This window comes from Pan troglodytes, chromosome 8 (genome assembly GCF_028858775.2).
Source record: "Pan troglodytes isolate AG18354 chromosome 8, NHGRI_mPanTro3-v2.0_pri, whole genome shotgun sequence".
Classification (NCBI taxonomy): domain Eukaryota; kingdom Metazoa; phylum Chordata; class Mammalia; order Primates; family Hominidae; genus Pan; species Pan troglodytes.
In genome coordinates this window covers 47989904-48005064 of record NC_072406.2, presented here as the reverse complement: position 1 = coordinate 48005064, position 15161 = coordinate 47989904, and the positions used below count along the sequence as shown (strand labels likewise).

Genomic DNA, 15161 nt, shown 5'->3' with positions numbered 1-15161 from the left:
TGAGACGGAGTCTCGCACTGTCACCAGGCTGGAGTGCAGTGGCACGATCTGGGCTCACTGCAATCTCCACCTCCCAGGTTCAAGCAATTCTCCTGCCTCAGCCTCCCGAGTAGCTGGGATTACTGGCGCATGCCACCACACCAGGCTCATTTTTGTATTTTTAGTAGAGACAGGGTTTTGCCATGTTTGCCAGGATGGTCTTGATCTCCTGACCTCGTGATGTGCCCACCTCGGCCTCCCAAAGTGCTGGGATTACAGACGTGACCCACTGTACCTGGCCTAAATTAAGGTTTTATAATAATCAATTATTTCTTAAGATTTTCAACTAATAATAAAACCTTAATGTTGATAAGGCTAGTAGAGTGGTCACTGATATTTCAAATTAGAAATTTGTTTTCTTTGAGTTTTTAAATTTTTGTTCAGGTTTTATTTGAATTTTGAAGTATTAGTATAAATACTTCTTTTGATGAGTATTTTTAGTTAAAAAAACCTTGAGGAAATGTTAAACATATACTAAGTAATTCAGCCCTGATGATTTTCGTTTTTCCTGGCAGCTAGCATTGGATATGTGGAGGAAATTGATGGTTGAACCACTTCAGGCCATCCTTATCCGAATGCTGCTCCGAGAAATCAAAAAGTGAGTGCTGACATTTATCTTACTGAGTCAATTTTATTTTGTTGTTTGATATGGTTTTAAAATAGTGTACAATTGCAGAGCCAGTGACTAGCCTTGGGGCTGGTTTTACTGTAATGAGCCTCATTTTACTTCCAATGCCAGCATTTTTTAAGTTGTTTTATTTTCTTCTTCTTCTTCTTTCTTTTTTTTTTCTTTTTGGTGGGGGGAGCTCTGGTCTTTTCTTATACCCTAATATGCTTAGTATATAAATAAGTATCTGAGGGAAGTGACTTATTGCTTTTCAGAGCTGAAAACTCTCAGACTTTCTAGGCAGTGCCCTGAGTTGCTTGTACATATTACCTGTTTAAATCCTCGTGAGGACCACCTATTCAGGAAGACATTCTTCTAGTTAGTTGGCTACCTCTTAGCCTCAGTGTTATAATCAATAACTTGCCTAATTCTGTGAGATAAATTTATGGGAAAATGGTTTCCCACTCTACCCATGGCTCAGAGTGGTTAACACTTTTTACCCTAGTGCTCTGTGAATACAATTTAGTACAAAGAACATTTTCCTGTGGAGTCTAGAATAGAACATCCTTGGATTAGCTCTGGCTCAAAGACTCTCAGAAGCACTCTGTCAGTCACACAAATATATATCCAGTAAATTCCAGGTTACTGGAACTGATGTTATAGGAATTATCTAGACCAGTGAATTGTAGTGTAATAATGGCCACTCCACCTATATCTGTGCTCATCAAGGAGACCTAAATAAGGAGTTTTTTTTATGTGAGGAATACTTTGTCAAAGCCGTGGTATTTAGTATGGGACTCCTGGGAGGAAGTAAGGGATTAAACACACACACCCACCCCTATGCCTCACATAAGAAGATAAGAGAATATTTTTAAATTTTTAATACCCAATAGAAAGTAGGTGGTAACAACTAGTAACTTGATTTTTAAAAATTGTCACTGACCGTTTGAGTGATTCCATTGTTTTTAGAGATAGAGAGCTGGAGAGGAAAGGCAATACTGAAGCAGTAGGGTGTAACCCGTTGTTTTTCTTCCTCTTTTCTTTACAAAACTGTGAACTAAAAGAACACTCCCAACAAAACTTCTAAGTTCTAATATAATTTCTCCTGCTAAAATATACTAACTTTTCTTTTGACTTGGAATTCAAGTATTTAAAAGTATAATGACAATACTGTTATACTTTCTAAATGTACTTTTGTGAAATATCTTTTTTAATATAATTTTGTCCCAACCTAGTAAATTTTTAAGTGTGATTGTTAGTTTGCTAAAAATCAATATGATAAAAAATGAAGGAAACAATGTAAGAAAAATAATACAACTAAAGCATGTTAGTTCTGGAAAAGATAGATTATCTGGTCTGCTTGTCTTATTTTTGTTGTTATAATCGGCTTCCATTAAAGCATTGTTTCACATGCTTTACTAAGATCTCACTTATTCTTCATGACAGCTCTCTTAGGTAGAGTTTTGCATGTTAAAGTTAAGGAAACTAAGGTATATTAATAATAGAAATTAAACATGGGAACTACATACCAAGCATTGTGCTAAAAATTTTACATCCATCTTCCCATTTAATCTTCACAACACTGGAAGGCTAATACTATTAGTGTCACCATTTTACATGCATGACATCCTTGACATGCAAAAGTCAATGGTGGTGATCTGACTCAGATCATTTGACTCCAGCCTCCATCTAATAATAATTCTAGGGATTCACATCTGGGCTAATGTAACTCTGAATTCATTATGCCTGTCCTTTTTTCCTTTTTTTTTTTGAGACAGGATTCCCACTCTGTCTCCTAGGCTGGAGTGCGGTGACATGATTTCAGCTCACTGCAGCCTCCGCCTCCTGGGTTCAAGCAATTCTCCTGCCTCAGCCTCCCGAGTAGCTGGGCACCACCACGCCCTGCTAATTTTTGTATTTTTAGTAGAGACCGGTTTTCACCATGTTGGCCAGGTTGGTCTCGAGCTCCTACCTCAAGAGATCCAACTTTCTCGGCCTCCAAAAGTGCGGGGATTACAGGAGTGAGCCACCGCACCCGGCCTTTATGCCTGTATTATTATTATTATTATTTTTTTGAGACAGTCTTGCTCTGTCGCCCAGGTTGGAGTGCAATCGCACGATCTTAGCTCATTGCAACTTCTGCCTGCTGGGTTCAAGCGATTCTTCTGCCTCAGCCTCCAGAGTAGCTGGGACTACAGACGCGCGCCACCACACCCGGCTATTTTTTTTTTTTAAGTGGAGACGGGGTTTCACCGTTTTAGCCAGGATGGTCTCTATCTCCTGACCTCGTGATCCACCCGCCTCGGCCTTCCAAAGTGCTGGGATTACAGGCGTGAGCCACTGCGCCTGGCCCAGAAATCTTTAACCAAATTATTTTTTATTGTAGTCTAATGTGTTCACTCACAGAATTGAGGAACTATCATAGAGAATTAAGCAAATATGGAGGTTGAGGTAGGGTTTCTGATGTGAGCCACATCTTTCTTTTACAGTGAATAGAATTCCTGATATTTAAAATTGTTTTCTAGGTGGGAATGTCAGTTAAAGGAAATGAAGAAATTAGTAATTTAGTCAGCATATTATAGAGCTGCTTGTTAGAGCTATCTATCATTTTGTTCTTCTTTATTACCTGGAAAATTTTATCAAGATATGCTTCTTCTCACCTACTGTTTAGTTACCCAATGGTAGAGTTCATATAGGAAAAGCAAAATAACTGTTTGTTTCTTTCCTTTTTAATAACCCAGTTTTTTGTTTTTGTTTTTTTTGTTTTGTTTTGTTTTGAGACAGAGTCTCACTCTGTTGCCCAGGCTAGAATGCCGTGGCACGATCTTGGCTCACTGTAACCTCCTCCTCCCAGGTTCAAGCAATTTTCCTACCTCAGCCTCCTGAGCAGCTGGGATTATAGACATGCGCCACCATGCCCAGCTAATTTTTGTATTTTTAGTGGAGACTGGATTTCACCATGTTGGCCAGGCTGCTCTCTAACTCCCGACCTCAGATGATCTGCCCACCTCAGCCTCCTAAAGTGCTGGGATTACCAGTGTGAGCCACTGCGCCTGGCCAATAACCCAGTTTTTAAGATAATGAGTTGGTTTGCTGTCATCCTTAGGTGACCAGTTAGCTTTTTAAACTTTACCAGGATGAACTCAGACTTAAACTAGAGAGGCCTACCTCACTTTATTAAACTCTTCTCCTAGTGGCGTATATTAGGTTCCTTCCAGTTTTTCCACTAACACCACTCTTGTTTCTGTTGTACACATATGCAGATGTTTGCTTGGGGTCATAGGGTGTGTATACTTAGAGTTTTGCCAGTATGTCCTCCACAGTATCTGTTCTTCCACCATAAGCAGAACATGAGAAAATAGGTAACAGTTCAGATCAGTATTTCACCAGATTGAATGTGGGCTTATGTGAGGTCACGCATGTGACCCAAGCCAAGGAAATGAGCTCACATGTGTGACCTTATTATATGAACTAGTCAGTGATATCAAGATATCAAGATTCTCTATGACTGACAGAATTACTGTAGCCATATTAATTCATGTCCAAAAAATATTTCTCAGAATATCCAAATAATTAAAGGAAGAATCAAAGAGGACTAGAGGGGTTCAGAGGCAGGGAAGGACTCTAGTATGTAAAGGTAATTGCCTGGATGCTTTTCCTTGATGCTTTTCTTCAATGATAGAAAATTCTTACATCCTATATATAGAGCAACAAGCTCTTACTAGGGAATGATGATAATAAGTTTTCTGTTGCTCTCTTTGTGACATTATTAATGCAAAGAAGAAATTATTTTAAAGTAGGTTGGAAGAGTGTGTAGTGAGGTAAACCATAATGGTTTGATTTGAGCATTGGTACTAGAGTCACAAAATCCCAATTTAGAGCTAGATTATTTTACTGTGGCTTTAAGCAAACTTTTTTTCTATTTTATTTTTATTTTTATTTTTTAATTTTTGAGACAGGGTCTTGCTCTGTCACCCAGGCTGGAGTGCAGTGGCGCAATCATGGCTCACTGTAGCCTCGACTCCTCCTGGGCTCAAACGATCCTCCCACCTCAGCCTCCAGAGTAGCTGGGACCACAAGCATGTGCCACCATGCACAGCTAAGTTGTTTTTTTTTTTTTTTTTTTTGTATGGGGTCTTGCTATGTTGCCCAGGCTAGTCTCAAACTCAGGACTCAAGGGATCATCCCACCTCAGCCTCCAGAGTAGCTGGGACCACAGGTGTGTGCCACCATGCATGGCTAATTTTTTTTTTTGAATGAGGTCTCGCTCTATTGCCCAGGCAGCTCACAAATTCAGCACTCAGGGATCCTCCCACCTTGGCCTCCCAAAGTGTTGGGATTACAGGCACGAGCCACGGTGCCTGGTTCTATTTCATATTCCTTTTATTAGAAAAGCTAACATTTCACCTACATGTCTTAATATGATTAAGACTTTGTAGTTTGTGGTGAGTGAAAATCAAGCATTCTTAACCACCAGTATTAAAGTTTTGAATTGATGGGCTCGTATCTACTTTGTTAAAATTAAAGAAGTGTTATCTTATTACTGACATAGTATCTTGAACTTTACAATCAGTTTTCTTTTTATTTCTTGAAATGACATCTAATGTATACATTAACTATCATGAATATTAACTCAGCTGTGATATAAAAAAAATCATTGTTAAGATTCATGCATGTACCTTTTTATAGTTCTTTACACTTTGATTAGACCAATGGAATAAGGAGCCATATTTTGGCATATTTTGGTATATTTCCATAGATAATTTGTATTCTCAAGAATATTTTGTGTTATACCTTGTTTTAGTGATCGTGGTGGAGAAGACCCAAACCAGAAAGTAATCCATGGGGTTATTAACTCCTTTGTTCATGTTGAACAGTATAAGAAAAAATTCCCCTTAAAGGTAAACAGCCTCCTTTAAAAACAAATAATCAGACTGTTAATTTCTTAAACTGCTTGTTCTAATTTCTTCTAATATGATGTAATTGATTTATTCAGTTTTATCAGGAAATCTTTGAGTCTCCCTTTCTGACTGAAACAGGAGAGTATTACAAACAAGAAGCTTCAAATTTATTACAAGAATCAAACTGCTCACAGTATATGGAAAAGGTAAGAAATAAAACATATTGAATACATTTATCTATTTTGTATCTGGCCTGGTTTTATTTAACATCGTTCTTAGTTTTCTTGTTTTGTTTTTTGGTGGAAAAATATTCTGTTTATTTAATCTATTTAATCATTAACTCTGAGTTACAGTTATTATATAATATCGATTGGTAAGTCATTGCTCTTTACAATACCCTTCCAGTTTTCATCATAATTGATGCTTTTTGATAAATCCTGACTGCTTGGTTTACTTGTCCTTGAAATTAATATATATGCACATTCTTGGCAGAATAATCAGTTTATACTGGATTTCATGCTTAGTGGTTAGTTTAGAGAATAGGATAAGTGCAGAAGCTCTGTGTTGTTTTTTTCTTCCTTTAAAATGAGAGGAAAAATATGAGGAAAATATAGTAATTCTAGACATTTGGATGAGTCACTCTTTTGGTCTGTTAAGTTCTTGAAAGGCTGAGAGACAACCCCACGTGAGGTGTTTTTTTTTTTTTTTTTTTGGAGATGTGGTCTTGCTCTGGTGCCCAGACTAGAGTGCAGTGGCTTGATCATGGCTCCCAGGCTCAAGTGGTCCTCCTGTCTCAGCCTACGAAGTAGCTGGGACTGCAGGCACACACCACCACGCCCAGCAACTTTTAAAATTTGTTATAGAGATGGGGTCTTGCTGTGTTGCCCAGGCTGGTCTCAGAACTCCTCAACTTGAGCAGTCCTCCTGCCTCAGCCTCCCAAAATGCTGGGATTTTAGATGTGAGCCATTGCACCCAGCCAAGAAATTTTAATTGATCACTAAACCAGTACATATTGGTTATCATATGTTAAATCCCATGTTTATTTTCTCAGTAGTAGAAGAAAAAAGTGGTCATACAAATTAAACCACCATATGTAAGATATATTAGAACTTCTAGCCAGGTTTTTAAATCTGCAGTGTTGGATTTCAAGCATTTTATTTTGGGATGGTTTGTGTTAGTTTATGTAGCCAAGAAAGGTCGAGTAGTTTAAGTGGATGAGCTGTCATCCTACATCCCTAGGCCACAAGTCACAAAGCATCCGTGCTTACCGATACACTGTTGTGTCATCCACAAAGCCCAGATCTAGAGGTCTTAGTTATTTGATTATCTTCCTGCTTTTCTTACTAGTTAGCTCTGTCCCCTGAGCAAATTATCTGGAACTTTTCCCCCATCAATTAAGTTCAGGTTACACTAGATCAGTGGTTCTAAGCTCTTAGCCCTTATTGCACCTTAGACTTCTGTTGAAGCCTCTAGATCCAGCCCCAAGAATCACACACAGATTATCTGTGATACATGCACTTTGCTCTATCTGGCTGTCAAAAAGATGCCACTGGCAAGTGGTGGCAATAGCCCAGATGTCTGTTAGAAGTTGAAAGAATAAGCAAAATGTGATACATACGTGCATTGGAATATTATTCATCGTGTGTAGTGAAAAACTCTCTCAAACCATGTTTTTCCTCTACTCTCACACCACAGCAACAATCATTAGCACAGAAGGCTTCTGTAAACAAAGGTGTGGCTCTCTTCTCCCACACACCAAGCAGCAGACACCAGCTAGGTGTCCTCCAGTTCAACTCTAACACCATCTACTTGAGATAGTGGCCAATCCCACAGTTTGGGGACTGAGTCTCCAAGACTGCCCTGCACACCCCCAGACACCAGTCACAAGTCTGGGCCTCCGGACTACTGACCGACTGGCTTTCAAGTTGAAGTCCTACAGTACACTGTTTGGGTTCCATTAATTTGCTAGAGCAGCTCACAGAACTTAGGGAAACACTCACTTAATCTTTATTAGTTCATTAAGAAGGATATTTTAGAGGATACAAATAAACAACCACTTGAGGAGATACATAAGGGAAGGTCTGAAATCACCATGAGTGCAGGAGCTTCTATCCCTGTGGAACCCAGTCTTCTTGGATTTTTGTGGAAGCTTCATGATGTCAGTAGTCTTTCCCCCAGCGTACAGGGTGGGGCTTTCTCTGGGGAGGGTCTTGTGACCCACAGTCAGAAAGGTAGGGCAAGATTAGAGTCCTGCCTTGAGGCAGGTGAAAGGAGAGTAGGAGAGAAATTCTGTTTCCTGAGACCTAACACACTCAACATTATAACTAAAGACTGTAACTAGGGCTAAGGGAGTTATGAACCAGGAACCACAGATGAAAACCAATGTACTTATATATCACAACACCACACAGTCTTTAAAAAGGATTGAAGTTATACATGATACAACATGGATGAACCATGAAAATGTTATGCTAAGTGGAAAAAGACAGACACAAAAGGGCAAATATTCTGTGGTTCAATTTATAGGAAATATCTAGAACAGACAAATTCAAAAGGACAGAAGGTAGATTAGAGGTTATCAGGGGAGGAGGATGTGAGGAGTTGTTACTTAATGATTATAAAGTTTCTGATGGGGTAATGAAAAATATTTGGAAGTAGACAATGGGGGTGATTACACAACATAGTGAGCGTTATTTAATGCCACTGAATTGCCCACATAAAAATGGCTAATGTAAATTTTATTATCTATGTTTTTACCGCAATTTAAAAACATTGATAATGTAATATACCAAAACCATTGAATTGCACACTTTAAATGGGTGAATTATTTAATATGTAAATTACATCTCAAGGTGTTAAAAGGGAGGGAGGGACATTGGAATAAATTATGTTTGGAAAAGAGTGTTTATTAGAAAAGCTTATTTCAGGCTGGGCACGGTGGCTCAGACCTGTAATTGCAGCACTTTGGGAGGCTGAGGCGTGCAGATTACGCAAGTCCAGGAGTTCAAGACAAGCCTGGGCAACGTGGCAAAACCCCATCTCTACAAAAAATTAAAAAACTAGCCACACATGGTGGTGTAGTCGTCTGGTCATAGCTCTTGGGACGCTGAGGTGGGAAGATCACTTGAGCCCGAGAGGCGGAAGTTGCAGTGAGCCGAGATTGCACCACTGCCCTCCTGCCTGGGCGAGAGAACGAGATCCTGTCTGACAAAAGAAAGAAAAAGAAAAGCTCATTTCAGGAAATAATGTTGGACCATATTAGCTTCAAGGGCAAAACCCTGGGCTTTGCTCTCCATTTAGTTAATTGGGGAATGAGTCAGTACAGCCTTCCTGCCTCCTTGCTGCGTTCCTCTTATAGCTTTGGCCTTTCTTTCCCCCAGGGGTTTTACAGCTGTTCGAAGCCCTGCACTGGGGCAGTCCAACCTTCTCTATGTTTCTCTTGATATGCGCCTCTCTCTCCAAAGTTATCATTGTTTTATTTTTTCCTTCTTTCATCCTCCTTCACCTCTCTCAGACCCACTGTAATTCCTGTTGCATTAACTTGGCAAGCAGATTAAAGTCACTATAGTATGCTCTGAATGACTAATAGACTTAATCCTTTTTGTTATAAAAATAGCCCTTAAAGGATTTATTGTTAATCAAAGTGCCTTTCTTAGCTGATGTAATATGTGGTGAACACTTTTGTCCTCTAGACCAGGGGTCCCCGACCCTCAGGCTGAGGACCAGTACTGACCTGTGGCCTGTTAGGAACTGGGGAGGACCAGTACTGACTTGTGTCCTGTTAGGAGGAACCGGGCTGCACAGCAGGGAGTGAGCAGCCACTGTGTGAGCATTACCTACTGCCTGAGCTCCGCCTCCTGTCACATCAGCAGCAGCATTAGATTCTCATAGATTCTCACAGAGCGCAAACTCCATTGTGAACTCTGCATGCAAGGGGTCTAGGATGTGCGCTCTTTAGAAGAATCTAATGCCTGAGGATCTGAGGTGGAATACTTCACCTGGAAGCCACCTGCCCCCACCAATGCCGCCCGCACTCCGTCTGTGGAAAAAATGTCTTCCACAAAAGCAGAGCCTGGTGCCTAAAAGGTTAGGGACTGCTGCTCTAGACCCCTTCTTGCCCGACCTGAGTCTGTGACTTTGCCCTGAACTCCTGGCTTCAAAGGGTCGCACAATAGGAAAGACAGGACTGTGGGAACCTACTGTCTGGAGCCTCATTTTTATTGAAAATTTCTGATCCGCTTTCCAGGAATGATTTTCACTCCTTGTGCCCAGGCCAACTCAGCAGCACTCTCCAAAGTGCCAGGTGTATGTAGTTCCCCGGGAACACTTAATTTCAGAAACTCTAATTACACAGCTTTATGTTCCAGAGTGTTTCCAAGCCGGTGCATTTGTCTGTGTATATGTTGTTGTTTTGTCTTGAGATAGAAATTAGTCAAATTCTTTGGTTATTTTCCTTATGGGCTAGTTCTTGTTAATATTAACCAGTGTTATTTGTAGCTCAGCGCTTTATGTAGGATAAACTTTAATAAAAGTCTTGATTGACATACTTGACTATGACTAAATGTATATTTACTTTCAAATTTTTTATTTTTTATTTATATTCATTTTTTGAGACAGAGCCTCGCTCTTATTGCCTAGGCTAGAGTGCAGTGGCGTGATGTCGGCTCACTGCAACCTCCTCCTCCTGGGTTCAAGCGGTTCTTCTGCCTCAGCCTCCCGAGTAGCTGGTGCTACAGGCACCTGCCACCACACCTGGCTAATTTTTTGTATTTTTGTAGAGACGGGGTTTCACCATGTTGGCCAGGCTAGTCTCAAACTCCTGACCTCATGTGATCCACCCACCTCGGCCTCCCAAAGTGCTGGGATTGCAGGCATGAGCCACCTTGCCTGGCCTTATTTTTATTTTTTTGAGACAGTGTCTCACTCTGTCACACAGGCTGGAGTGCAGTGGTGCGATCTTGGCTCATTACAACCCCCACCTCCCGGGATGAAGTGATTCTCTTGCCCTGGCCTCCCAAGGAGCTGGGATTACAGGCATGCCCAGCTAATTTTTATATTTTTAGTAGAGACAGGGTTTCGCCATATTGGCCATGCTGATCTCAAACTCCTGACCTCAGATGATCCACCTGCCTTGGCCTCCCAAAGTACTGGGATTACAGGTGTGAGCCACCATGTCCAGCCCCTACTTTCAAAAATTTTAATTAAATCTTTAATATGGTAGTTAACTATCATGCACATACAGTTCCATTTACAAGAAGAGAAACCAACGTAAAATAATTAGATTCATCTACTTGATTTCAATATAATTTATTTTTTAGTTTGATAGTTATTCATACAGAGATCACCTGTTCTGAATTTAATAATCTGTACCCACTTTTCCTGTTACATGTTATGTTGTCCATGTAATAGGATGAATGGTGTAGGTAAATGAAGACAAAATGCAGACTATTTAACTTTAGTTCTTGCTTATAAGACTGGTGGAATGTAGATGACAGCTAGTAGCTTAAATAAAAATTTGAAATGATTTATAGAATGTGGGTTTAAATTGCTTATGTAACCCTTATTACCTTTGCCGTGTTTAATTCAGCCATTAAAATTTGGCCGAGTTACTTGCTGATATTACAGATTTTTCCTCATAGTAAAACTTTGTGTTCATGACTGTAAGAAAATATTTTTACAGGTTCTAGGTAGATTAAAAGATGAAGAAATTCGATGTCGAAAATACCTACATCCAAGTTCATATACTAAAGTGATTCATGAATGTCAACAACGAATGGTAGCAGACCACTTACAGTTTTTACATGCAGAATGTCATAATATCATTCGACAAGAGAAAAAAAATGGTAAGTGACACCAAACATGAGTAGAAATTAAATTATAAATCCACCTTTTATATCATCTTCTAGTCACCCTTGATTTAATGCCTATTTTAGTAATAGTCTTTAAAATATTTTAAATAACCTTTTACAGATTATTAATACTTTATTTTGAAAGACTATTTTAGGAAAGTGTTTTCAAAGAGTGTTCTAAAATCAGAAGAAAAAGTGGGAAATTGTGTTTATACATTTTTATATATTACAAGAGCTAATTTCCTTAATGCATTTAGAATTCCTGATAAACAGTAGGAATAAAGGCAAAGACTATAAAAAGGAAATACAAATATTATGTAATAAATGTAATAATTTATATAATATAAAAAATCAGCTATATCTGATTTTTTTTTTTTTTTTTTGAGACAGAGTCTCACTCTGTCGCCCAGGCTGGAGTGCAGCGGCGTGCTCTTGGCTCGCTGCAACCTCCGCCTCCCAGATTCAAGTGATTCTCCTGCCTCAGACTCCTGAGTAGCTGGGATTACAGGCGCTCATCACCACACCTGGCTAATTTTTTTGTACTTTTAGTAGAGACAGGGTTTCACCATGTTGGTCAGGCTGGTCTCGGACTCCTGACCTTGTGGTCCACCCGCCTCAGCCTCCCAAAGTGCTGGGATTACAGGCGTGAGCCACTGCGCCCGGCCTCTCTGATTTTTAAAAAAACAAAAAACATGCATTACTTTTATAGGGAGGAAAGATAATAAATATGTATATTTTATTTAATTAATTAATTTTTTTGAGATGGAGTCTCGCTCCGTCGCCCAGGCTGGAGTGCAATGGCATGATCTTGGCTCATTGCAACCCCCGCCTCCCAGGTTCAAGCAATTCTGCCCCAGCCTCCCAAGTAGCTGGGATTGCAGGTGCATGCCATCACATCCAGCTAATTTTTGTATTTTTAGTAGAGACGGGGTGTCACCATGTTGGCCTCCTGGTCTTGAGCTCCTGACCTCAGATAATCTGCTTGCCCCGGCCTCCCAAAGTGCTGGGATTACAGGTGTGAGTCACCGCGCCCGGCCATTAATCAGGTTTTTTGTTTTTGTTTTTTGAGACAGAGTCCCGCTCTGTGGCCCAGGCTATAATGCAGTGGCGCGATCTCTGTTCACTATAACCTCTGCCTCCTGGGTTCAAGCGATTCTCCTGCCTCAGCCTCCTGAGTAGCTGGGACTACAGGCATCTGCCCCCACACCTGGCTAATTTTTGTATTTTTAGTAGAGACGAGGTTTCACTATGTTGGCCGGCTGGTCTCGAACTCCTGAGCTCGTGATCCACCTGCCTTGGCCTCCCAAAGTGCTGGGATTATAGACACGAGCCACCACCGTTGGCCCCGTGTTTTTTACAGCAACATTAATTTCATAGATCCAGGGCAATGTAGTCAAAACCCAATAATTTCATTTTAATTCCGAAAGTCACTGTCTTGAAGAGTATGATGGAAAGACTTTAATGAGCAGCAAGACTTATTGTAAAACCTATAGTAATTAAGACAGTGAGGCATTGGTACAAGGACAGACAGATATCCTAATAAAATAAGAGATCCTAGAAACAACCGAAGCATATGTGGCCGCTTGATGTAAGACCAAGGTGGCGCTGCAGAGCAGCAGGTAAAAGACGGTCTTTTCAACACGCATTGCTCAGTCAACTGGATATCCATTTCAGAAGAAAATGAAATTTGATCACTACCTCAAGATACCATATACAAAATCAATTCACTATAGAGTTTTTTATCTAAATGTACAAGGTAAAAAAATAACACTTCTAGAAGATAATATAGGAGAATATCTTCATAACCTTGAGATAGGGAAAAGATATTTTAAATAGGACACAAAAAGCCCTAACCACAAAGGAACGATTGATCCAGTGAACTACATTAAAATGAAAAACTTTGGATTATTAAAAGGCCATCAAGAGGGAGGAAGATTGCTTGAGCTCAGGAGTACAACACCAGCCTGGGCAACATGACAGTATCCCATCTCTGCCAAAAAATACAAGCATTAGCCAGGCGGGGTGGTGTGCACCTGTGGTCCCATCTACTTGGGAGGCTGAGGTGGGAGGATCACTTGAATCTGGGAGGTGGTGGTTGCAGTGAGCCGAGATCCTGCCACTGCACTCCAGCCTGGGTGACAGAGTAAGACCCTGTCTCAAAAAAAGCCATTAAAACCACTGGATCATCAGAAGACAGTTATAGGGTAATGTACCTGCAATACTAAAGATTTATATCCAAAATATAAAATGGTCAAAAAACAGGCACTGCAGAATAGAAGATACCCAGATGGCCAATAAACATAGAAAGAAATGTGAAGTAGCAGGAACTTGTTGAACACTGAAGTGAGAGTATAAATTGATGCAACTACTTTGGGAAACTGGCACTGACCGCTAAGTGGGATATATTATGCATATTTTATGATCCAGCAGTTCTCCTAAACATATAACCACCCCCCCAGCTTTACCTCCCCACTGCCAATGCCTGGACATATATACAAAAAGACATACAGGAATGTTCATATTAGTGTTTGTAATAGCTCCATAAACTGGAACAGCTCAAATGTCCAGTTACTGTAGAATAGTACAGTATATTCATACAATGGAATATTATAGAGGAGTGGAAATGAACAAATTAAAGCCATGTACAACAACATAGATGATCCTTATACACGTGTTGTTGAACACAAGAAGCCAGACACGAAAGAATTGTGTGATCCCATTTTTATACGTAGTTCAAACTCATCTGTGATTTAGAAGTCACAGCAGTGGTTACCTTTGCAGAGGAGCAAGAGTGTGTGATTGGAAGGAGGCATGAAGGGGACTCCTGGGTGTAGGTAATGCCTGTTTCGTATCCTGCGTGTGATTACGTGGGTGTGTTGTGTGTTCACTTGTGATGATTCAGTAAGATATACACTTATGGTTTGTATACTTTTCTGTATATGTATGATGCTTTAATGAAACGTTTAAAATTAAACCTACTACACTGAGAGATCATTATTCACCTCCCAGTGTTAGAGATCAAAACATTTGGTAACACATTGTTGGCAAAGGAACTCTCTGCTGTTGGCAGCTGTGGTTAGAAGGATCTGTCTACAAGATTAAACTTTGACACAGTAACCTCACTTTTGGGAACTTATATTGCATATATTCTTGCTCATGTATAAGATTATTGATTGCAACATTGCAATATCAAGAGACTGGAAACCACCTAAATTTCCATCAATTGTTAAGAAATTATATCCACATAATGGAGTACTGTGCAGCTGTAAAATACATAGAAATGCTTTGTGTACTGATAGGAAAAGACCACTAAGTTAAAATGTGTTCTGAAGCTACAAATAATATACAAAATACAGTACACTGTACTAAAAGGGGCAAAGGGAAGAATATATGTATTCACTTGAATTTGCACAAAATATCTTTGGGAAGATGTTAAATAACCACATCCCTTTCCTGTGGGGAGAGGGGCTTGGGTGGCTGGGAGGTTGGGAATGGGGGACTTTTCTCTGGGTGCTCTGCACTTGGATCCGTATATTGTACTCCTGCACTTGGATCCATATATTACCTAATAAATGAAAATATTTGGGAGTTAACCCTCAGATGTCTTTTTCCTCTCAGACATGGCAAATATGTACGTCTTACTCCGTGCTGTGTCCACTGGTTTACCTCATATGATTCAGGAGCTGCAAAACCACATCCATGATGAGGGCCTTCGAGCAACCAGCAACCTTACTCAGGATAATGTGAGTTGTGTGGGGAACTGC

At 40.1% G+C, this 15161-nt stretch overlaps 1 protein-coding gene across 6 annotated transcripts in view; it reads left to right on the top strand.

Moving 5' to 3' along the window:
- CUL2 (cullin 2) overlaps positions 1–15161 on the top strand; it is an 80870-nt gene that overhangs the window by 40405 nt on the left and 25304 nt on the right. For all 6 annotated transcript variants that reach the window (XM_016962992.4, XM_016962994.4, XM_063817535.1 and 3 more), the window contains 5 exon segments: positions 555–637; positions 5451–5547; positions 5643–5753; positions 11229–11391; positions 15016–15140. In XM_016962992.4, coding sequence (XP_016818481.1) covers positions 555–637; positions 5451–5547; positions 5643–5753; positions 11229–11391; positions 15016–15140 — 579 coding nt within the window.